The 26,025-nt window shown below is 42.3% G+C and overlaps 1 protein-coding gene across 2 annotated transcripts in view; it reads left to right on the forward strand.

The window, feature by feature from the left end:
* Nucleotides 1-25,445, forward strand: part of GPR176 (G protein-coupled receptor 176) — a 123,880-nt gene extending 98,435 nt beyond the window's left edge. For both annotated transcript variants that reach the window (XM_073610413.1, XM_073610412.1), the window contains 2 exons: nt 11,693-11,945; nt 18,676-25,445. In XM_073610413.1, the coding sequence (XP_073466514.1) occupies nt 11,693-11,945; nt 18,676-19,786 (1,364 nt within the window). In that variant the 3' untranslated portion in view covers nt 19,787-25,445. The remainder of the gene's footprint in view (nt 1-11,692; nt 11,946-18,675) is intronic.
* The last annotated feature ends 580 nt before the right edge of the window (nt 25,446-26,025 follow it).

Below are 26,025 nucleotides of genomic sequence, written 5' to 3' on the forward strand. Positions count from 1 at the left end.
TCCAATTTTTCTGCCCCTGTTTAACAGGGGCATGTAATTACAATTACTGACCTAATATTTCACAGCAGGGCCCTTTCCTGCCCCGAATTACAATTGTAATTACAATTGTTGATACAATATTTCAACACAGGGCCCGTTCCTGCGCCCAACAAGAGTATCTGTGAGGGGTTACAGTGTTGTGGCACCACCACCAAAGGCCCAATTTTCTGCCCCTGTTTAACAGGGGAATGTAATTACAATTCTTGATATAATATTTCACAGCAGGGCCCATTCCTGCGCCCACCAAGAGTAACTGTGAGGGCTTACAGTGTTCTGGTACCACCAACACCTAAGGCCCAATTTTCTGAAAGCCGTATAGTATATATACTTTCTGAAAGCCGTATAGTATATATACGGCTGTTCAGAGTATATAGGGCCTGGAGGCCTCCCACGTAATTTTTTTTAAAATTTGGGTGCGGGGTTCCCCTTAATATCCATACCAGACCCAAAGGGCCTGGTAATGGACTGGGGGGGGGAACCCATGCCGTTTTTTTCAATGATTTTCATCTATATTGCCGAGACAGTCTTGAGTAGTTTTAAATAAAATTTTTTCTTTTGGAAATGTAATTTTGCTGTGGTATTGTTTTAAACATGGGAAAAATGCGCTACTTTACAGGCATACTAAGGACACATCCCAGGCACGATATTTAAAGGAATATTTCATTTTTATTGTTTCACTTTATCCATTATTAAAATCACTACTCCTGAAAAAACAGCTGTTTTTAAAACTTTTTTTTGCATTGATACATGTCCCCTGGGGCAGGACCCGGGTCCCCAAACACTTTTTATGGCAATAACTTGCATAAAAGCCTTTCAAATTAGCACCTCTTGATTTTTCATGTTCGTGTCCCATAGACTTTAACGGTGTTTGCGTGTTCAAACAAATTTTTTGCCTGTTAACATGTTCTGCTGCGAACCGAACCAGGGGGTGTTTGGCTCATCCCTAGCAGTGAGGTAACAACAGGAGCAGGAAGATGCAGAGTCAAACTGGGGTCAGATGCAGGCAAAGAGCAGAAGTAGTCAGGAATAGGGATGAGCTTCGTGTTCGAGTCGAACCCATGTTCGACTCGAACATCGGCTGTTCGATCGTTCGTCGAATTGCGAACGATATGGGCCGTTCGCGCCAAATTCGTGTGTCGCGTCACGGCCCATAATTCACTGCGGCATCGCAGTGCATTGCTTGCTGATGATTGGCCAAGCATGCACTATGACCCGCAATCACAGCGCCGCCTTAACAGAGAGCCGTAATTGGCCAAAGCCAAGGAGGCTTTGGCCAATTATGGCTCAGGGGATTTAGTACACGCCCCACACTATATAAGGCCGCCTGCACGGCGGCCCTGTGCAGTGTGTTCCGGTGTGCTGAGAAATAGAGAGAGAGACAGTGTCATTTCATTTGAGTTAGCTAGATTAGGCAGGACAGTCAGTCAGTTAGCTGCACTTAAAGTGTATTGTCTATATATATGCATCCCAGGTGTTGCATATATATATATATATATATATATATATATATATATATATATATATATATATATATATATATATATATATATAAACTGTATTCAGTTTAGCTAGATCCGTTCCTGTTATCTTCTAGACTATTTACATTTAGTGCAGTGCGTCCTGTTCACAGTGTTCAGCTAGATCCGTTCCTGTTATCTTCTTACTGACAGGCAGGCTTGTCTTGTTACAGTATTTTGAAAAAAATTACTGGTGTTCTTTTGATCCTATTAGTACCACAGTCAGGCAGCTAGACTATTTACATTTAGTGCAGTGCGTCCTGCTCACAGTGTTCAGCTAGATCCGTTCCTGTTATCTTCTTACTGACAGGCAGGCTTGTCTTGTTACAGTATTTTGAAGAAAATTACTGGTGTTCTTTTGATCCTAGTAGTACCACAGTCAGGCAGCTAGACTATTTACATTTAGTGCAGTGCGTCCTGCTCACAGTGTTCAGCTAGATCCGTTCCTGTTCTCTTCTTACTGACAGGCAGGCTTGTCTTGTTACAGTATATAAAGCTACCTGAAGAAAATTACTGGTGTTCTTTTGATCCTATTAGTACCACAGTCAGGCAGCTAGACTATTTACATTTAGTGCAGAGCGTCCTGCTCATAGTGTTCTGCTAAACCTACAAGTTAGTGGGGTGCGTCCTGCTCACAGTGTTCAGCTAGATCCGTTTCTGTTATCTTCTTACTGACAGGCAGGCTTGTCTTGTTACAGTAAATACAGCTACCTGAAGAAAATTGCTTGTGTTCTTTTGATCCTATTAGTACCACAGTCAGGCAGCTAGACTATTTACAGTTAGTGCAGTGCGTCCTGCTCACAGTGTTCTGCTAAACCTACAAGTTAGTGGGGTGCGTCCTGCTCACAGTGTTCAGCTAAACCTACAAGTTAGTGGGGTGCGTCCACCTCACAGTGTTCAGCTAAAACTACAAGCTATTGGGGTGCGTCCTGCTCACAGTGTTCAGCTAGATCCGTTTCTGTTTCTTCTTACTGACAGGCAGGCTTTTCTTGTTACAGTAAATACAGCTACCTGAAGAAACAATTCTTGATCTAATATTTCACAGCAGGGCCCTGTGAGGGCTTACAGTGTTGTGGCCACAGCAACACCTAAGGCCCAAATTTCTGCTGAGTATATAGGGCAGGACCCTACTTTTAAACAACTAACTTACAAACGACTCCTACTTGCAAACGGAAGGAGACAACAGGAAGTGAGATGAAATCTACCCCTAGGAAGGGAAATTCTCTCCTGTAAGAGTTAATATGGGAAAAACATTTCTCCTTTCCACTTATGTTTTCCAATCCATTGGGACAAAAAGTGAGGTGAAATCTTCTGAAGAGGAGGAAAGACAGCAAAACAAATGTCACAGGGGTGATAACCCTTCCCTATGTTTTCCAAAAAGCTTAAAAAAGATTTTTTGGCTGGAGCTAAACACGTTAAAAATGTACCCGTTCAAAATTACAAAGAGATTCTACTTAACAACAAACCTACAGTCCCTGTCTTGTTTGCACTGCCTGTATACTGCTGTTCAGAGTATATAGGGCCTGGTGGCCCCACACCTTTCCTTATTTTAATTTGGGTGTGGGGTTCCCCTTAATATCCATACAAGACCCAAAGGGCCTGGTAATGGACTGGGGGGTACCCATGCCGTTTGTCTCACTGATTTTCATCCATATTGCCAGGACCCGACATTACATTAAACCCGCAAGCAGTTTTAAATGAGATTTTTTCCTTTAAAAATGACATTTGGTGCAGGGACTGTTCTAAACACGGGAAACACGCGTCACTTTACAGGCACACTATAGACACCCCTCAGGTACGATATTTAAAGGAATATTTCACTTTTTTTTTTTACTTTAAGCATCATTAAAATCACTGCTCCCGAAAAAACGGCCGTTTTTAAAAGTTTTTTTTGCATTGATACATGTCCCCTGGGGTAGGACCCGGGTCCCCAAACCCTTTTTAGGACAATACCATGCAAATTAGTTTTTAAAATGAGCACTTTTGATTTCGAACGTTCGAGTCCCATAGACGTCAATGGGGTTCTAACGTTCGTGCGAACTTTCGGTCCGTTCTCAGGTTCTGGTGCGAACCAAACCGGGGGGGTGTTCGGCTCATCCCTAGTCAGGAACAAGCCGAGTCAACAACTGGAACAGGTACAGAGTAGCAGGTAGCAGGTTTCACGGGGAACGCTGAAGACAAGACAGCACTGATCCTGGGTACTGACCCAGTTTAAATAGTTCCCTTGGCGCCAACATCTGCCACAGAGCGCGCACGTCCATTAGCATCCCCATCTCCATTGGCAAGAGTGCCCGTGCCTGTGTACCTTTTCTCACAGGAGTGTGGAGCACAGAAAGTCTTTTGCGGCCGCCATCTTGATTGCTGGCGTGCCCTTCCTAAAACTATGTATAGGCAGGCTGATTGTACCCAAGTTGCTAGATCGATCAACTTTGGTACAACCAGCCTGTTGGATTTTCTATGAGATTTTTGCCAGTGGCAATAGCCACTAGCAATTATTACTGTGTGTTCTCCCAGCTGGGACAGCTCCCCCGCTGGGAGAACAGAATAGCTCCATGGGAGGGATTCCCCCATCAACACTAACTGTTTTTATGAAGGAATTGAGTAATTTTCAAGTTTCAGGAAAGAAAATCACATCATCAATATTCATAAGTGAACTCTTCAGTGTTAAGGCTGTGTGTGTATCCGATGTCTGTCTCCTGATCCTCTGTGGAAAAGTTTGTGTTGAAGATTACTCCCCTCGTCTGGTCTATAGGAATATGTCTCTGTTAGTGTATAGGTGAATCACATGAAACCTCCTATGGACTGTTCAGGTTGTTCTGTAGAAAGTAGTGATATCACCCAGAATCTGTATCTGAGTGTAGCACCCTCGTCCTAGAATAGGGCTACAGGTAAATTTAGTTATGCTGGGTGGTAGCCAACCTGGCTAATTTGTAGTGTTTAGAAGTCAAATGGCTTCTGTCCTAATCCTGTTTAGCTGTGGTCTCTCCTCCCTTTTGGCAGTAGGTGGTGCCGTTGCCTTTGACATTAGTGTGAGGAGCTACAGTGAGTTCAGGTTATAAATAAACATACCTTTCTCAGCCAATCAGCCAATCAGACTGACAGACTGACATGCCTGAGAAAAGGCATTTACAGTGGGGATCGAAAGTTTGGGCACCCCAGGTAAAAATGTGTATTAATGTGCATAACAAAGCCAAGAAAAGATGGAAAAATCTCCAAATGGCATCAAATTACAGATTAGACATTCTTATAATATGTCAAAAAAAGTTAGATTTTATTTCCACCATTTACACTTTCAAAATTACAGAAAACAAAAAAATGGCGTCTGCAAAAGTTTGGGCACCCTGCAAAATTTATAGCATGCACTGCCCCCTTTGCAAAGCTGAGACCTGCCAGTGTCATGGATTGTTCTCAATCATCTTCTGGGAAGACCAGGTGATGTCAATCTCAAAGGTTTTAAATTGCCAGACTCATCTGACCTGGCCCCAACAATCAGCACCATGGGTTCTTCTAAGCAGTTGTCTAGAAAACTGAAACTGAAAATAGTTGACACTCACAAAGCTGGAGAAGGCTATAAGAAGATAGCAAAGCGTTTTCAGATGTCAATATCCTCTGTTCGGAATGTGATTAAGAAATGGCAGTCATCAGGAACAGTGGAAGTTAAAGTAAGATTTGGAAGACCAAGAAAAATATCAGATAGAACAGCTCGCAGGATTGTGAGAAAAGCAATTCAAAACCCACGTTTGACTGCACGATCCCTCCAGAAAGATCTGGCAGACACTGGAGTTGTGGTACACTATTCCACTATAAAGAGATACTTGTACAAATATGGTCTTCATGGAAGAGTCATCAGAAGAAAACCTCTTCTACGTCCTCACCACAAAAATCAGCGTTTGTACTTTGCAAATGAACATATAGACAAGCCTGAGGCATTTTGGAAAAAAGTTCTGTGGACCGATGAGGTTAAAATAGAACTTTTTGGCCGGAATGAGCAAAGATACGTTTGGATTAGAAAGGGCACAGAATTTAATGAAAAGAACCTCTGTCCAACTGTTAAGCATGGGGGTGGATCAATCATGCTTTGGGGTTGTATTGCAGCCAGTGGCACAGGGAACATTTCACGAGTAGAAGGAAAAATGAATTCAATAAAATTTCAGCAAATTTTGGATGGTAACTTGATGCCATCTATGAAAAAGCTGAAGTTAAAGAGAGGATGGCTTCTACAAATAGATAATGATCTTAAACACACCTCAAAATCCACGGGGGATTACATCAAGAGGCGTAAACTGAAGGTTTTGCCATGGCCTTCACAATCTCCTGACCTCAACATTATTGAAAATCTATGGATAGACCTTAAAAGAGCAGTGCGTGACAGACAGCCCAGGAATCTCAAAGAAATGTAAGTTTTTTGTAAGGAAGAATGGGCAAAGATACCTCAAACAAGAATTGAAAGACTCTTGGCTGGCTACAAAAAGCGTTTACAACCTGTGATACTTGCCAAAGGGGGTAGTACAAGATATTAACTCGGCAGTGTGCCCAAACTTTTGCAGACACCATTTTTTTTGTTTTCTGTAATTTTGAAAGTGTAAATGATGGAAATAAAATCTAACTTTTTTTGACATATAAGAATGTCTAATCTGTAATTTGATGCCATTTGGAGATTTTTCCATCTTTCCTTGGCTTCGTTATGCACATTAATACACATTTTTACCTGGGGTGCCCAAACTTTTGATCCCCACTGTATGCGGAAGGAGTCAGGTGATCGAAGTCTTCCCACCCAGGGCTGCGGCCTGGGTGGATGTGTGTGAAATAGCTCCTGGCTGCTGGGCTTGAAGCCGGAGGCCTATCCAGGTGGTCTCCTGGCTGCTAGGCCTATTCGGGTGTTCAAGATTCTGTTGAGAAAATCCTGCTAAAGATCCAGAAACAATTCTAATGGGGCGTACACACGGTCGGACTTTTCAGCTACAAAAGTCCGACAGCCTGTCCGACAGACTTTCGACGGACTTTCGACGGACTTGCGGCGGACTTTCTAACGAACAGACTTGCCTACACACGATCACACAAAAGTCCGTCGAATTCTTACGTGATGACGTACACCGGACTAAAATAAGGAAGTTGATAGCCAGTAGCCAATAGCTGCCCTAGCGTGGGTTTTTGTCCGTCAGACTAGCATACAGACGAGCGGATTTTTCGACCGGACTCGAGTCCGTCAGAAAGATTTGAAGCATGTTTCAAATCTAAAGTCCGTCGGATTTGAGGCTGAAAAAGTCAGTTGAAAGTCCGGAGAAGCCCACACACGATCGGATTACCAGCCAGCTTTAGTCCGTCAGCGTCCGTTGGACTTTTGTAGACGAAAAGTCCGACCGTGTGTACGCGGCATGAGAGGGATGAAGTTCTAAGGAAGCACCAGAGGGGACTCTTCATGAGGTGGAGTCTATGAAGTGGCTGGGAGGACAAGAGAGAACTCATCCAAAGGAATCTGTGTAAGACACAGTGAGTAAAGTTCAGTTACTAGAAGAGACAGCCTAGCCTACAAAGTACAGATGTGCTGGTTCAGCTTAAAGGCTATTTTTCCTGTACTGCTGTCTGCCTTATGTCACCTATTTTTGTCTAAGAAGTCTGCCAATCTGCCTGTTGCTGATCGTTACTAAGGGTGTCCTGTGCCCTATCTCTCCCACATTTTCCTGTTTGTGAGATATAAACTTATCCTTGTTTAACCACTAGAGGACCAGCTGCCGCAGTTAAACTGAGGCCGGTTAGCTCCCCTAAGCAAATCGCCGTAGCTGTACGTCGGCTGCTTTAAGACCACTAGGGGGTGCGCGTGTGTGGTGCGACGATGGAGCTGATGTGCATGCCCGGCGGCCGTGATGTCCGCCGGGCACCCGCGATCGCTCCTGAGAGAGACAGAAAGGAGATCTGTCAATGTAAAAAGACAGATCTCCTTTCTGTCAGGAGAGAGGAGACAGATCTGTTGTTAATACTAAGTATGAACAGCGATCGGTCTCCTCCTCCAGGCAGTACCATCCCCCCACAATTAGAACCACTCCCTAGGACACACATTTAATCCCTTGATCACCCCCTAGTGTTAACCCCTTCCCTTCCAATGATAGTTATACAGTAATCAGTGGCTATTTTTAGCTCTGATCGCTGTACAAATGTCAATGGTCCCAAAAAAGTTTCAAAAGTGTCCGATCTGTCTGCCCCACTGTCGCAGTCCTACTAAAAATCGCAGCTCACTGCCATTACTAGTAAAAAAAAAAAATTATAATAAAAATGCCATAAATATATCCCCTATTTTGTAGACGGTATAACTTTTGCGCAAACCAATCAATATATGCTTATTGCGATTTTTTTTTTTTTTTTTACCAAAAATATGTAGAAGAATACATAAACTCAGAAATTAGTTTTTTTATATTTTTGGGGGGGAAATTTATTATAGCAAAAAGTAATAAATATTGCTTTTTTTTCAAAATTTTTTTGTTTATAGCGCAAAAAATAAATCCCGCAGAGATAATCAAACACCACCAAAAAAAAACTCTATTTGTGGGGAGAAAAGGACATCAATTTTGTTTGGGTACAGTTTCGCACAACCGCGCAATTGTCAGTTAAAGCGACACAGTGCCGTATCGTAAAAAATGGCGTGGTCATTAAGGGGGCAAACCCTTCCTGGGCTTAAGTGGTTAAGCATAAAAGTGACTGGCGCCCAACTTCCTTTCTTGTTTATCACCCACCATGCCTAGTAACCTGTACTCTGAGGAATTATGTCAGTCCTTCCTACGTCTGGTAGTCACCATAAGGCTCCCGGGAAAATCAGGGTAGGCGCTACATAAGTATATGGCTATTATACAGTGCGTGAAGTGAGGCAGTGAGTTAAGTGAGAAAAATGGTTGTTCTACTAAACCTTGGGCCAGCCACCACCAGATAGACTCTGATGGCCACCAAGCTGGCGGCAAGAGTCCCAGCTGTGAGGAGCACCAGGCCTTGCCCTTGTGCAACAACAGTACGGGTGTACATTCAAAGGCTTTATATAACATGGACCAGTCTACTGCATTTTACATTAAATTCACTTCAAACATATTTTAGCTGCAGGGTAAAAAATGTCCACGTAACTTTGGAAACAGCTAATGTACCAGCATAAAGTAGATCCTGTACCATTCAGTGATTTCAAATAAGACTAAATAAGACAAAACGGATGTGCTGCTGCCTATATTAGATAATGAACATCATTTTTATGTGAGTACATTGCTATGACAGTGACTGCATTGCTTTGACAGTGTAGGTTCTGGGTGGGCCTTCTGCTGTGTGATTTCAGGTGACCGCACTGCATCGGCATCACTGCACAACAGCTAATCCAGAAACTTCAGTTCCATTTTAACTTACAGTTAATTGAATAAACTTTGTTATTTTGGATTTGGAGGACCTGCAAACTCCTGTCACATGAATCTATGCAACCTGTTTTCCATGCTTCTAAGTGAGTGAATCTGCAGTAGACATGAACAGAGAAACAACATACTGAATCCAGGAAATATAATAATTTGCATTTTCACAGGCTCAGATGTAGGGCCATGTTAACAATGTTTATACTTGCTGCTACTGGGATTTAGCTATAGAGGAATACAGGTTCAGAATATGAATGCTAAAATGTAAATTGGAGCCTTTGCCTGGCAGGGTACGTCCCTTGAGTTAGTTTATAATCAAAATCTTTGTTTCACTTGAGTGTACATTTAATTATTTTGGATATAAGCCTAGTACGCACTATTAGTTTTTTTTTTTTCAACCCAGAGGGTTGAACGGAAAAAAAACTGACAGCTCAGATCGGAGCCGTTGCATTAACAATCCAATGTTAGTACAGCGATCTGCCCTGCTAAGCTATTGTGTTACATAGTTACATATAGTTACATAGTAGGTGAGGTTGAAAAAAGACACAAGTCCATCAAGTCCAACCTATGTGTGTGATTATGTGTCAGTATTACATTGTATATCCCTGTATGTTGCGGTGATTATCTAATAGTTTCTTGAAGCTATCAATGCTCCCCGCTGAGACCACCGCCTGTGGAAGGGAATTCCACATCCTTGCAGATCTTACAGTAAAGAACCCTCTACGTAGTTTAAGGTTAAACTGGGAAGGCCCCCCACCAGAACACTCGGGTCAGCGCTCTCAGCCATTAGCTGAGAGCACTGATCAGGAGCCAGTCAGCTGCTGGTTTTCCAGCATGCTCGTCCAACAGAAGCCAGCCGAATGGCCAGCTTCTGTCGGACTGGCTGCCATACACACTGGCTGAATGTCGGCTGGTTCTTCTTGAACCGGCCGATGTCGCCCGGCATTTGGCCTGTGTGTACTAGGCTTTATTCAGGGGTTTAGGAAAGGAGACTGCATCAAAAATATTCTTTACAAAGTGAAATTTCACATTTACTAACCTCTGAGGAAAATTCCCTTGAATTGTGCTATTTTCCTTGAAAAGTGAACAGCCAATTTGCCTTTAGTAAATCAACCCCTTAGCTTGCAAATCATGTTGAAAACTATTTAGATGATATTAGTTCAACAGTGCAATCACAGTATGACAAAAAGGCAGCATAATGATTACACTTGTATACGTACAGTATATACCCTAGATTTTTAAAAGCTATGCTAAGCCCCCCCCCACCCCGCTTTTTAGTTTATTTTTGTTCTCGTCATGTTATATCCTGCTCAATCCCTGTTATACAGTATATATCTGTAGGTACTATGTAATAGTAATAATGTTCCTTTTTCCCCAAAACGTATTTAGCTGGAAAAGCCAGCCAAATTAAAATTTGTGTTTTGTACATAAACGTTGATGGATGTTCCTGTGTTGTTTGAGAATTACCTGCTATAAATTCTAACTGTTACGTGCTTAACTTCTTTCTTCTTGACCCTCCTGCTAAACTGAATGGATTTAATAAAGTATAAATTGAAATAAAGTGAACCTAGTTTAATTTAAACTATCCAATCACATGCATTGAAACTGAAAAAATACAGTTTTTTATTGAAGTCAACACTGGTTCACCATCTCTTACTTTATGCTTGAATAAATCTTGCCCAGGGTTCACTGCACATCATCTCATGTCATTTTATTTTACCTCTCTTCATTTTTTAGTAAGACAGACCCTATATGTGCAGAAAAGAGATTTATCGTGTGCTACTGTAGGTTTGCATTTCTATGTCCACACTACAGTTGCCATCTCATCCCTTTAAACCCAAACACATAATAATTACACGCGTTCTGAGGATAATTTAATGCAGATAAGGCACCAAGTGAGTTTAATTACCACCTTAATCAGCCACAGAACCTGTGTAATTAGTATGCGTTCGGTTTTAAAGGGATGAGGTGGCAACCCTAGTCCACACGCCAACCATATCTATCAAAAATGACTGTCTCAAATATGTTCCTAGACATCAAAATTGAGCGAGAAGTCTTTTGACCCCACCTTCCACCTCCCCAGAGCTGTAATCTTCCAGTGCTGGGGTGGTTAATATGAGCTGAGGGACCTTTTCACAAGAACTTATAAGGATTGCCAATTATGCCTGCTTTTTCTACCCCCTACCTCTATTCATAAAAGCTTTACTATAGCTTCCAAAGTGAAAAGCAATTTATGAATGGTGGCGGCAGACCTGGCACTCATCCACCCAAACTACATTTATAGAGCCCTTTTCATTGATAGAAGCTACGGTACAGCTTATATGAATGAAGCTGAGGGAGCAGGAAGGGTGGACATATTTGGCACTCTTGACAAGTTCTTGTGACAGGTCCACTGCTCATATTATGGCTGGGGTATAGGAGGAGATCAGAGGACTTCTGCCCAAAGCTCAGACCCCATGGCTGCTGTCAAGCTCAGTCAAAATTTTAACTTCTCTCTCAAGGATCCAGAGCGCCACAAGCAGTACAAAATGAAACAATTGTGTTTTGCTCTCCTGTATTCTACAAAATGTAGCATTAACGAATAACCATAGCATTTAGCCATATGAGGGCAAGAAACAAGTAGGTGAATTAGGCAACCAATGCATATCCAAATCTGACAAGTCTGTTGGGAGTGGAGTTGGTCCTTCATCTGTGTTTACCCATGTGTACAATATATATATTTTTTATTTTAGCATAGTAATCTTTTTTTTCTGTTTTCAGGGAACTTTATTGTCCTTTGGTCAACCTGTAGGACCACCGTACTCAAATCTGTAACAAATAGGTTTATGAAGAATCTTGCTTGTTCTGGCATCTGTGCCAGTCTGGTGTGTGTGCCTTTCGATATTGTGCTTAGCGCCAACCCTCAGTGCTGTTGGTGGATTTACACCCTGCTTTTCTGTAAGACCATCAAATTCCTGCACAAAGTCTTCTGCTCTGTGACCATCCTCAGTTTTGCTGCCATTGCCTTGGACAGGTAAAAACAGTGTATTTTATATTTGTGTTAACATGAACAGTTTGTAACCCAACTCTATGACTTTTTTTTATTTAAAAGTAGGTTGCTCAGCATAGCAAAAAAAGAAATAAAATGCAGGTCTCATTGCAATACTCACTTTCACTCTGATGGTGTCCCCAACAAACCTGTTCTGTAGTCCAGCTCTGGTCTTGTTACAGATTGAATGAAGTCCAGCATCATCTAACCCACTTCCGGTGGGCCCAGGTCATTATGGATATACTCCCTGCTACTACAGCTGCACAGAATCTGTCATCATTACATGAACATCATTCTGTGCACCCAGAAGAGCCACAGTACAAGAAGTGGAAGTACCCATGATGCCACATGGCTGGCTGGATTTAAAGGTGAATTCCAGGTACAGTATCTCACAAAAGTGAGTACACCCCTCACATTTTTGTAAATATTTTATCATATCTTTTCATGTGACAACACTGAAGAAATGATACTTTGCTACAATGTAAAGTAGTGAGTGTACAGCTTGTATAACAGTGTAAATTTGCTGCCCCCTCAAAATAACTCAACAAACAGGCATTAATGTCTAAACTGCTGGCAACAAAAGTGAGTCCACACCAAGTAAAAATGTCCAAATCGGGGCCAAAATGTCAATATTTTGTGTAGCCACCTTTATTTTCCAGCACTGCCTTAACCCTCTTGGGCATGAAGTTCCCCAGAGCTTCACTCAGAGGTTGCCACTGGAGTCCTCTTCCACTCCTCCATGATGACATCATGAAGCTGGTGGATGTTAGAGACCTTGCGCTCCTCCACCTTCTGTTTGAGGATGCCCCACAGATGCTCAATAGGGTTTAGGTCTGGAGACATGCTTGGCCAGTCCATCACCTTTACCCTCAGCTTCTTTAGCAAGTCAGTGGTCATCTTGGAGGTGTGTTTGGGGTTGTTATCATGTTAGATAACTGCCCTGTGGCCCGGTCTCCGAAGGGAGGGGATCATGCTTTGCTTCAGTATGTCACGGTTCCCTCAATTAACTGTAGCTCTCCAGTGCCAACAGCACTCATACAGCCCCAGACCATGACACTCCCACCACCATGCTGGACTGTAGGCAAGACACAGTTGTCTTTGTACTTCTCACCTTCTCACCATCAGACCACAAGACATGGTTCCAGTAATCCATGTCCTTAGTCTGCTTGTCTTCAGCAAACTGTTTGTGGGCTTTCTTGTGCATTATCTTTAAAAGAGGCTTCCTTCTGGGACAACAGCCATGCAGACCAATTTGATGCAGTGTGCGGCGTATGGTCTGAGCACTGACAGGCTGACCCCCCACCCCTTCAACCTCTGCAGCAATGCTGGCAGCACTCATACATCAATTTCCCAAAGACAACCTCTGGATATGACGATGAGCACATGCACTCAACTTCTTTGGTCGACCATGGCGAGGCCTGTTCTGAGTGGAACCTGTCCTGTTAAACAGCTGTATGGTCTTGGCCACCATGCTTCTCAGTTTCAGGATCTTGGCAATCTTCATATAGCCTGGGCCAGGGATCCTCAAACTACGGCCCTCCAGCTGTTGCAGAACTACGTGTCCCATGAGGCATTGTAAAACTCTGACATTTACAGACATGACTAGGCATGATGGGAATTGTAGTTCTTGAACAACTGAAGGGCCATAGTTTGAAGACCCCTGGCCTAGGATATCTTTATGTAGAGCAACAATTCTTTTTTTCAGATCCTCAGAGAGTTCTTTGTCATGAGGTGCCATGTTAAAATTCCAGTGACCAGTGTGAGAGAGTGAGAGGGATAACACCAAATTTAACATACCTGCTCCCCATTCACACCTGAGACCTTGTAACACTACCGAGTTACATGACATTGGGGATCGAAAATGGCTTATTGGGCCTAATTTGGACATTTTCAGGGTCCTAACATCCACCAGCTTCGTGATGTCGTCATGGAGGAGTGGAAGAGGACTCCAGTGGCAACCTGTGAAGCTCTGGTGAACTCCATGCCCAAGAGGATTAAGGCAATGCTGGAAAATAATGGTGGCCACACAAAATGTTGACACTTTGGGCCCAATTCGGACATTTTCACTTAGGGGTTACTTACTTTTGCTGCCACCGGTTTAGACATTAATGGCTGTGTGTTGAGTTATTTTGAGGGGACAGCAAATTTACACTGTTATACAAGCTATACACTCACTACTTTACATTGTAGCAAAGTGTCATTTCTTTAGTGTTGTCACATAAAAAGATATAATAAGATATTGACAAAAATGTGAGGGGTGTACTCACTTTTGTGAGATACTGTATGTTTTTTTTTTTTTTTTGCATAGTTACATTGGTCCAGCTTGAAACAAAGTAAGTATGCATGTTCTATATCTGGCTTCACCCCATTGAAGCAGAGATTCACTTTAGAAACTGCTGCTACTACAGTGATTCTCGCTGTCTTCCAGTTCCCGTGTCGGGCAGCTGCCCTGCTGCATATTGAACACAGGGGGTTGTTCACTTGGCATTAAAGCCATTCATATCTCTCAATGAATGCAAAGCGTATTCTGACTGAATGACATCAAAATTAGCACCTCGTCCAATCTGAGAATACCTTGAATTCATTGAGGGAAATGCAAGCTGTTCCCTGACTGGTGTCAATGCCAATCAAGTGACCCCCTGTGTTCACTATGCAGCAGGCAGCCTCTCAATGTTGGACCCAAAAGACAGTGAGGATCACTGTAGTAGCAGCAGCCAGGGATGAAACATGCACACTTGCATTGGCCCATTGTATGTAACTTTGTGAAGAAAGCCATACCTGGAATTCAGCTTTAAGGTTTGCATAGTTATTTTTTTTTTAATATGTAGGGGGCTTCAGGGAAAGTCAAGGGCAAAGGAAAAGTGAGGGTGTGGGGGGGTGGGGGGGGGGGTAGTTTTAAAGTTGTTGGAGTTGTTTTTTAACCACATCACCATTTAACACCATAGATTTGTCATTTGGAAAAGAAAGAGAAAAGTTAGCAAAAAAACAAACAAGGTTTGCCATTTTGTTCCTTTTCAGATGTCAAACATAGAAATATAGCATGGCTAATTCATTTTATTCAGTTTAAGTACCCCAAATTATGTGCAAAGAAATAAAAAAAATAACTGATTTTGTGTTTTACTTGAAGCTGTGTTTGCAGTGACCACAGCATAACCTTATTGACTTAGCTAAGTAAATTATTTATTTTAGTAAATCAACATTATGTGTCAGGAATTATCTTTAAACCCTCACAATGGATTCTATGCTCTTTAATCACAGATGAAATATGGCCTATTGATACCTCACGTCTCACAATGTAAGAGGTTTAGCCCTCCCCAAAAGACAGCTAGCAAAACAAAACCGGAAAATCCAATAACATGTTCTATTCCACCAAGAAACATGCTTTAAAGAGGAAAATGTTCTGAACTTCTGTATTATTTCTTTTCATGATTTGTTCCATTAAACAAATACAATTTTAAAATTTAAAGGTGTAATAATTCCCTTTGGCAATTTGTCCAATACCCTTTATGGTATACATACAGTAATGTGGCAGACTTGCAGAACTTGGCAGACACATCCAATACTCTGAAGTCAGGTGCACCCTCACTTGTTCAACAGTACTTGGTCTCAATGGAGCTGGTTATAGCATCTCTTCCCTCTCTCCCTGTCTGGAGAATCTAAGCTAGCCTTTCTAAACCTTCCCTAACCCCAATGGAACTCTCAAAATAATGTTGAGGTCTTGGGGAACCCCTGCTACAATTATTTAATTTGCCAATGGGAAGAATGCCACCCTTTTAGTGGTAGCCAGAATGCCACCTTTACAGACAGCTGAAAGATTGTTGGGATCATGCTTGCTTTGCCAAATGGCTTTGGACCTGGAATTATGCAGGCACCACAAAGTGTAAGGTCAATCGGCCACAACTGACCTCTGGAGGAACCCGGACTGAGAAAGGCTGATCTAAGCTGTTTTTTGGGTGACACAGCCCACATACTCCCCAAGGTCAAAGGAACGCCATAGCTCTCTCTTTCTCTTACATGGTGGGCTTGATCCTGCTTCCTTCTCTGCAGCAACACACGCAGAACCTCTCTTCCCACTGTCTATACTCTGTCTCTTTAATAGAGGATCATTTTCTCTAATCAGAGAGTGTTGCTGTAGAAATCCAGAAAACAGGAGTGAACCTCTTTAAGACCTCTTACATTCTGACCTTTTTGCATCTGAGTACTGCTGGTCATCTAAAGCCTCATCATAGCCACTTTTTGTCTACTTGCATGTTCTGTAGCAACCGTTATATATCATTGTTTAGGATGGTCTTTCTAATGATTAAAAGTGACTAACTTGATGAAGTAAGAACTGTGAGATAGTGATGGTGTCACCCTTTAACAGGAAGTGCCCTAAAAGTGACATTTATTGCTGGATCTCCAGGTATGAAATAATTTAAAGCTGGAGATTATAAAAGATTGAGAATTACTTTTGAAATCCCATTAACATATTAATATACAGGGGTTGGACAAAGTTATGGAAACAAGTATGGTAAAAGAACAAAATTATTACCTAATATGGTGTTGGACCACCTTTGGTATCCAAGAATGCCTGAATTCTCCTGTGAATTGACAAATATAAGTCTTGGATAGTGGTTTTTGGAATTTGATACCACTCTTCATGCAAAAATCTGGCACAATCCTGTGCAATTTCCTTTTGTCTTTCAGTCAGTTGACCATGTCGACAAAGCTTATGCTTATCAGACGATGTTTTCCCGGAAAGTGTATATGCCATCATAACCTTTTATACTGCACCTTGCGACACTGCAAATAAATTGTCAACTTCAATCACAGAGGCACCAGCTAAGCGGGCACCAACAATTTGCCCTCTTTGAACCCAGTAAGCTCTGACATGACGAAGGTGAGGCTTCCCACCTGTTAGCTAGGTGTCTCATCACAAAACACGTTGTCACTTTCACACCTCCAAATCATGTAGTGTTTCCATATTTTTGTCCAAACCCCATTATAAGATTTTAACGCTTGGGTTTACATGTACTTTAACACTTTCACAAGATAAAAGGTAAAACCTTATAGGTCACAACTACTATTTCATGCTCATTTTCTTTGCTCCAGTTTATTGCGTCAGCCTCGCTGATGAAAGGGGTCAAACATCAAGCTTTCTCTAAAGTCTTTATGGTTAAAGCTGAAATCTTGTCAACTATAAAAAATCCATATGGGTACCCATTAAGGGTCTAATACTTGTTTAATATAGGGAGCATGTAATAGAAGGAATTACTTAGCCCTTGGTTCCACAGGCTTTCTCTATGCTGGCTCTAGTGTGAAGGCCAGTCTTTATAAATCATTCCCCCTTGCTAACATCATTACAAAAAATGCAGGACCAGTGGCTATCGCTAGTCCTGAATTATATATGATGATGTGGAGGGCCAGCCCACATTCCACATACTCCACAAGAGTGGAGCATTAGTGAGGAAAACCATCCATCAGCTGCTGGGGGGCGAGGAATAAAAATAGTACTCCTCTGCATAACACTCCATAGATTAACCAAGTGTTAAGTACTTGGATGTACTTGGATGTGCTCTTACAGGGTGCACTGCAATTAAAGAAAAACTGTCAGAGAAATACCGTGAGATAATGATAGTGTAATTATACTGTTTAGTTTCAATTACATCTAATTTTTATTTCACATTTATTTTTTTCATATTTACATGTAGAGCAATCTAACAAAAGTGACAGTGCCTAGGCTTGGGACAAACTATAACACTGTCAGTAATGCTTGAGCAGTTAAAGCCACAGGTTTTTTTTTTTTAAGAAGATATAAACAGAAGCAATTAAATGTGATCATAAATGTGATCATTGTAAGCATCTAGAATCACTTCGCAAAGGAAAGGTTGTGGGTGGCCAGCCAGAAATGTACCTTGAGCTTCAGGACCTGCAGTGCTGGCTTTATCTGCCTGTGTGCCGAAAATGAAAAAAAAATCTCCCCTCTGCCCCCTGGGACCATCTGTAGAACTGCTGGGGTCAGGGAAATTAGGTTTATGTCCTGGGAAGCCTAGTAGGAGCGGTGGCACCTTAGTGCCCTTGGTAATCTATTTAATTAATTTATCCATAAATGAACAATAAAGCTGTCCGGGCCCCCCTGTTGGGTCTGGTACAGGAGGACCGGCTGTACTGCCCTATCAGCAGCCCTAGGCTCGAGTCTGGCTGCTCTCACTCCGGGTTCTAACAGTGGAGGGGCACATTCCTGGCTGCAGATCACTTGCCCAGCTACTGTACCTCTACCCTTGCAGATGTGGCCTCTCAGAGCTTATTTTTCCTGTACTGAATATCAACAGTAATAGCATTCTCTCTTGATTCTTGATGTTAACCAATCAAAATTCTCATAAAGCTCTCAATAGTTCTGCGTCCTCATTGAAATGATATTTAAAGCATTACTGCAATGAGTAAAATGGATTATATGTTTAATGCCCTTTGCCCTCTTTTCCAAAACAGTGTTAGGGCAGAGATGTTGAGACATAACCGTTAATCATTTCTTGCACATATACAGTATATGATTAGGACAAGGATAGCTCAGTGAGAATATTTCAATAATATGTAACTGAATACATGAAATATCATATCCTTTTATCTATCCTCTGTAGATTAAAACAAGTATTCAACAAGTATTTATCGCTATTTTATTATAATATTGCTAGATTACTGTATTTTTTTAATATATGCTATGTTTTTGTTACCACAGGTATTACTCTGTATTGTACCCTCTAGAGAGGAAGATATCAGATGCCAAGGCTAGAGACTTGTTGATCTACATCTGGACGCATGCAGTTGTAGCCAGTGTACCTGTTTTCGCTGTGACTAATGTGACTGACATCTATGCCATGTCTACCTGCTCCCAGTCATGGGGCTACTCTTTAGGTCACTTGGTATATGTCCTGGTGTACAATGTCACCACTGTTCTAGTACCAGTTGCTGTGGTTTTCCTATTTATGCTACTCATTCGCAGAGCATTAAGTGCCAGCCAGAAGAAGAAGGTGATCATAGCAGCCTTAAGGACACCGCAGAACTCTATATCGATTCCCTATGTTTCTCAAAAGGAGGCTGAACTGCATTCAATGCTGCTGTCCATGGTTCTGGTTTTCATCCTTTGCAGCGTTCCATATGTGACACTGATTGTTTATCGCACTGTGCTCAATGTTTCTCATATCTCAGACATTCTAGTACTTACTGCCATCTGGTTGCCTAAGGTTTCCCTTGTCACCAACCCCTTACTCTTCTTGACTGTCAACAAATCTGTGCGTAAATGTGTGGTGGGCACCATAGTTCAACTTCATCGGCGATACAGCAGGAGGAATGTGGTAAACCTGGGATCGGTAGCAGAGGTGAATTTGGAGCCCAGTGTACGGTCAGGGAGCCAGCTTCTAGAGATGTTTCATATTGGACAGCAACAGATATTCAGGTCTGTGGAAGAAGATGAGGATAACGAGATAAAATTAGAGGCTTGCAGAAGCTACAAGCTGAAGGAAACAATGCCCAGTGGCAGTATAGAGGTGGAACATACTCTGGTGCAAAAGCTAATCCCACAGGGTGCTGAATCGGCAGCTCAGGTGGCCCCTGTGATGCCTGGAGAAGCGGAAATCCTTAATGACAAGTATTCTGTGCAGTTTGGGTTTGGGCCCTTTGAATTGCCCCCACAATGGCTGTCTGATAAACGGAACAGCAAAAAGCGTCTTTTACCACCTCTTGGAAATACCCCTGAGGAACTTATCCAAACAAAGCAGCCCAAATGTAAAACTGAGCGTAAATTAAGCAGGAACAATAAAGTTTGTATTTTTCCTAAAGTAGACTCTTAGCCTAGCCCAATCACTCTCCTACAAATCTGCACTCCATTTTGTTATATATGCCAAATACTGTACACAACAGGAAGGAGATGTGCAATCAAAGTGTTCCTTATTGCAATGGACAGCGTGCATGCATTGGAAGTTTTTTCTCCCTATGTGCTCTCTGTGCAGCTGTAATATTATTTGACAAATCAAAAAAGATAACTTCATGTATTTTTGGTGCTGGCAAAGGGCACCAGTTTCTCAGTTAAAGATATACAGACTCCCTATTTCCCTTCTATTTCCAGCACTTGACAGTATATAAAAACGATAGCAGTACTTCAGTGGTACTTGCCCTGTTCAAACACACAGGGCCTCAGGTTCACTTTCATATGATAGGTGACACTTTGGACTACATCTATGATGATGTAATAGTTATGTTTTTAATTCCTGTCATTGCCAGTATTTGTCTGAACACAATGAAATAAATGTGGAAATGTTTAAAAATTCACCTATACCTCCACTGAACCAATAAATATAAACCATGCTGTATATAGTACCAACTATGATCGGGCTTAGGCAATAATCTGAATTTTCATTTTTAAAGTAGCACTTAAAATGCTAGGTCTGCTTTTCAAATTTGCCCCCATGTTAAAACACTCTTTAAAAGTGTAAGAAAAACACCTGTAGGGGAAAAAATTTAAAAAATATACTCCCCTTACCAGGACTGGTGCAAGGATTTTTGACACCCTAGGCGAAACCTCATTTTGACACCCCCCCCCCTTGATCCACCCCTTTGCCCTGCCCATGTATACCCCACCTTTTTAATGAAGTGCCCATCAATGCAGCCTCACCAGCGCCCATCAATGCAGCCTCACCAGCCCCCATCAAATGCAGCCTCACCAGCACCCATCAATGAATGTTTGCTTGCTTCCATTCATTCAGGAGTACACAGACACAGTCCTCTGCTGCGCCTCTGACACTATGTGCGAACAGAGCGGCAGCTGCCTGCTGACGCTGAGACTTAGTTTCTTACTACAGAGAGAAAAGAGTAGGAACACCAGTGGCCAGGGGCCCCAGGCAGCAGTGCGCTCTAGGCAGCTGCCTAGTTTGCCTAGTGATAGCACCGGCCCTGCCCCTTACCTACAGATTCTGTCTGTGGTCCCTAAATAAAAGGTAACACCATTCTCTTTCCAGTGAGAGTTGGCAGCATGATGATAATATCCACTGCACCACAGAAGCTGAAGGAAAGGCAGGTATAATACCTACCCCCCCCCCCCCCACACACACACACACGTGTCTTTTTTACCCTTTTAATACGTTTTTTAGCAAGAAGGAAGGGGGGGGGGCATTTTAAAAAGTGGTCTGCTTTAAATTATGATTGCACAGACCTATTGTTTTATTGGTCCCCTATATTAGCTAAACTTTAAAGCTAAAATGTAGCTAAAAATTATGTATAGCCCTACAGCTTTATTGGCCTAACTTAGCTGTAATGAAGTGTGTCCTGCGTCCTGCAGGCTGCTGGATACTGGAAAAATTGTCACTACAGGGATGCCCTGTGCTCTTCCTGTCTCTAAATTTCCAGCATGCAGGGGGTTAATAGCTTCAGGTCTCCAGGCTGAATTCAATAGTAAAAGTTCTCGGAGACTAGTCCTCTCCAGGATCCCCTTGCCTATATGACACGAGAGATAGTTCATTACAGGTAAGTTAGATCTATAAAGCTGTAGAGCTAAAAATATTTTTTACCTGAACTTTTATCTGAACTTCAGCTTTAGCTGTCTGAGTCTGACCCTTTGCTTTTATAAGAAGATCTGCGATCTCCTGATGTGACATACTTTTACCCAACTTCTGAGAGTGTGCTGTTTGAGGTCAGCAGAAACTGTCAGATTTAAGGTGACCCTCCAAAACAAGCTGAAATGTCAGACAGAATGGGCAAATCTAGAAATTGGGCACATATATAACATTTCATAAATACAGTGCCTTGAAAAAGTATTTACACCCCTTGAAATTTTCCACATTTTGTCAGTTCACAACCAAAAATGTAAATGTATTTTATTGGGGTTTTAAGGGACAGACCAACACAAAGTGGCACATAATTGTGAAGTGGAAGGAAAAGGATAAATGGTTTTCAAAAGTTTTTACAAATAATTATGTGATAAGTGTGGCGTGCATTTGTATTCAGCCCCCTTGAGTCGATACTTTGTAGAACCACCTTTCGCTGCAATTACAGCTGCAAGTCTTTTTGGGGATGTCTCTACCAGCTTTGCACATCTAGAGAGTGAAATGTTTGCCCATTTTTCTTTGCAAAACAGCCTCAGCCCAGTCAGATTGGATGGAGAGCATTTGTGAACAGCAATTTTCAAGTCTTGCCACAGATTCTCAATTGGATTTAGGTCTGGACTGGGCCATTTTAACACACTATATGCTTTGATCTAAAGCCATTCCATAGTAGCTCTGGCTGTATGTTTAGGGCCATTGTCCTGCTGGAAGGTGAACCTCCGCCCCAGTCTCAAGTCTTTTGCAGACTCTAACAGGTTTTCTTCTAAGATTGCCCTGTATTTGGCTCCATCCATCTTCTCATCAACTCTGACCAGCTTACCTGTCGCTTCTGAAGAAAAGCATCCCCACAACATGATGCTGCCACCACCATGTTTCACAATGAGGATGGTGTGTTCAGGGTGATGTGCAGTGTTAGTTTTCCGCCAAACATAGCGTTTTGTTTTTAGGCCAAAAAGTTGAATTTTGGTCTCATCTGAACAGAGCACCTTCCTCCACATGTTTGCTGTGTCCCCCACATGGCTTATCACTAAATGTAAATGGCACTTCTTATGGCTTTCTTTCAACAATGGTTTTCTTCTTGCCACTCCTCATAAAGGCCAGATTTATGGAGTGCACGACTAATAGTTGTCCTGTGGACAGATTCTCCCACCTGAGCTGCGGATCTCTGCAGCTCCACCAGAGTTACCATAGGCCTCTTGGCTTTGGTTGTAACATGACAAAATGTGGAAAATTTCAAGGGGTATGAATACTTTTTCAAGGCACTGTAAGTGTGCACTATTAAGGTTTGGACTAAATATTCAGATTCTTAGATAAATCAGATTCTCTTTAACGCAATGGGGGTATTTGCTAAACCTGGAGATCAAAATCTGGTGCAGATTGGCATAGAAACCAATCAGCTTCCAGGTTTTAGCCCTCGTTCACACTAAACGTGGGTTTAAAATTAAGCTGAACTCGCACGATTTCAAACCTGCATTTCAGTGCGAGTTCTGGGGTGATTTGAAAGACATCTATGCAAGTTCCTGCACAGATGTCTATTGAAATCGCCCCTGAAGTCGCCAAAAGTAGTGTAGGAACTACTTTTGGAAATCAGTGTGGCGTCACACCGATTGGGGAAGTGTGGTTGCTGTCAATAGGCTGTGATTTGGCAAATCGCATTTCAAATTGCGCCAATGTGAACGGGGGCTTATTGCCAAAGCTTAATTGAACAAGCTGAAGGTAAAAGCTAATTGGCCACCATGCACAGCTGTACCGGATTCTGAGTGCACCAATGTTAGTAAATCTTTCTCAGTGTTTCTTTCTTTGGTTTTTATAACCCTTCTACCCTTTATGTCACTTTATTTCAAGTTAACTTCAATGACTTGAATTAGTCGGATTCTGGAGCTATTACCAATAAATGTATGCTGTTTACAGACACTGGTTAGTAATTCTATAATCAACCAAATTCAAGAATGTGCAAAGTACTGTAATGATTTGAAGAAGTGCAGTTACCCTAAAAACTAATCAGACATCAATTTAGTCACATCGGTAAAAGATGGTTTCTGACTGGAAGCTATAACTTACTTTACATTGCTAAATAAGCCTGCTGTTGTATAAATATCCATAAAATGAATTATGTTTTAAATGATTAAATATTTACTTCATTATATATTTATTATTTAAAAAGTGTTTAAATTGTTGTGTATATACTCCTTTGGAACCTGCGAGAAGTGCCCTTAAGGCCCCTGGATCAGAAACGTACTTTACAGTAGAACTATGGGCAAAATCAAAACTGACATATATGATGCAGTTCATCTATAGCAGGTTCTCCAAACTTTCTAAACAAAGGGCCAGTTTACTGTCCTTCAGAAGTTAGAGGGGGCCGCACTGTGGTCAGTCGGAGTCGAAAATGTCCCGGCATAAGTGGGAGCAAACAATGTCCCGTCATTGATGTCATTGGGAACAATTGTGCCCCTTTGTTGGGGTCAGTAGGAGGAATCATGCCCCATTGTTGGTATCAGTGGATGAAATGGTGCCAAATCGTTGGTGTCAGTGGGAGAATAAGTGCCCTATCATTGGTGTCAGTAGGAGAAATAGTGCCCCATTGTTGCTGTCAGTGGATGAAATGCTGCCACATCATTGATGTCAGTAGGAGGAATAGCGCCCCATTGTTGCTGTCAGTGGATGAAATGCTGCCACATCATTGGTGTCATGGGAGGATAAGTGCCCTATCGTTGGTGTCAGTAGGAGGAATAGTGCCCCATTGTTGCTGTCAGTGGATGAAATGCTGCCACATCATTGGTGTCAGTGGAAGAAATTGTGCCCCATCATTGGTGTCATCAGTAATAATTGTGCCCCTTTGTTATAGTCAGTGGGAGTAATTATGCCCCATCGTTGATGTCAATGGATGGAATAGTGCCCCAAGGACTAGATAAAAGAAATCAAAGAGCCACATCTGGCCCCTGGGCCACAGTTTAGAGACCACTGATCTATAGCAATTAAGCCGTATTAATCCCAAAAGCAAACATTTATTATATTGCATTTTACCAATTCTCAGATGCTATGGCTGCATTGGTTTCCTTTTTTTAGGCATTCTTTTTTCTATTTTCATCTGGTGATCTGGATGGTAAGTGTGTTGTTTTTTAACATAAAACATAAAAGTTCTCTTGCAGTTACAGAGATGAGACAGAACATTTGACACTGGCAGGGGTGCTTAAAACGATCAGCTTTTATTTATTAAAGCGGAGTTCCACCCATATAAAAGTCAGCAGCTACAAAAAGTGTAGCTGCTGACTTTTATTAATCGGACATTCACCTGTCCCACGGTCCAGCGATGTGGGCGAATGAAGCCCTGCTCCTCTCCGCCTCCTCTCTGCGGCACCAGCATTGTCACTGTGGGCACTGCTCATGCACGAGCCACGCTGCGCACTGTGACTGGCCGGGCAATCATCTGGGACCTGTGACGTGTCCCAGATGATTGCTGAGAAGGAGGGGGGAGAGGTGATCTTTCTTCCGGCGCCGTGGTGCCCTGGGAGGAAGTGGGAGCTGGATCCCTCTAAAAAGAGGATATACGCCCCCCCCCCCCCCCCAAAAAAAAAAATAGTAAAAATTGTAACCACGTAAAGAAGATCTGAACTTGCTCTACTCCAGGGGGTACATTACTAACAACTGTTTGTAGTCACCAGCTGCACTCCACTTGCTCACTGGAAGTGCCCTGTGCAGGGTGGAGCATCTCAGACTTGTGTGTAGGCCTGCACCAAGTGAGGCAGGGCTGGGGTTCTCCAGAGCTTCTACAAACCAAACTGGGTGCTCCAGACCTGCACTGCACTTGCCCTCTAGGAGGGGGAGCAAAGAGCATAAGGAAGCACATCTCACACATTGTGTGTGAGTACAGAAAGTTCTCCATGTCCCTAGCTGCCCTGAGCCTATCTCCTCCTTGAGTCCAGCAAGGCTCCCAATGACTCTCTCAATACTGCACTCCATAGCCACCCCAAACACGTTCCAACACCCCTTCTCCATGCTGCACACTCACAAAAGGCAGTCAGTATTTCACATCAAGGCCATACAAAAGTCATAACTAGGATTTTTCACATTTGCTGCTAGAGGGATTGAGTCTTTGTGTTCCTCGGCACATCATATATAAATTATACAGTCCTGTTCTCACCTGTGTGTGTTTGGTGCAGAATTTCTGTAAAGTGACTTTTGCAGTGATGAGAGCTGTCCCTCGCCACTCCATTCACAGGTGCTGACCTATTCTCTGACCTTTCTTTTGGGTTCCTGGCTTTTGTCTCTGAGCATTGGTTGGCCATTTTTAATGCGGGCATGCAGACAAAATTTGCATTGTTCCTGACACCCAGCTGTATCTCCATGTCAGGAATGAGCCAGGATAAACACCACACTGCACATGTTCCGTAGGCACACTATTACAAAACATTGCTAGGAGAAAGGGGAATCTTTTTTTTTTTTTTTTGGCGAACGAGACGTTCAAAACTCGGTGTTCTAAACATTTCTTTCTT

Source organism: Aquarana catesbeiana, linkage group LG13 (assembly GCF_042186555.1).
Source record: "Aquarana catesbeiana isolate 2022-GZ linkage group LG13, ASM4218655v1, whole genome shotgun sequence".
Classification (NCBI taxonomy): domain Eukaryota; kingdom Metazoa; phylum Chordata; class Amphibia; order Anura; family Ranidae; genus Aquarana; species Aquarana catesbeiana.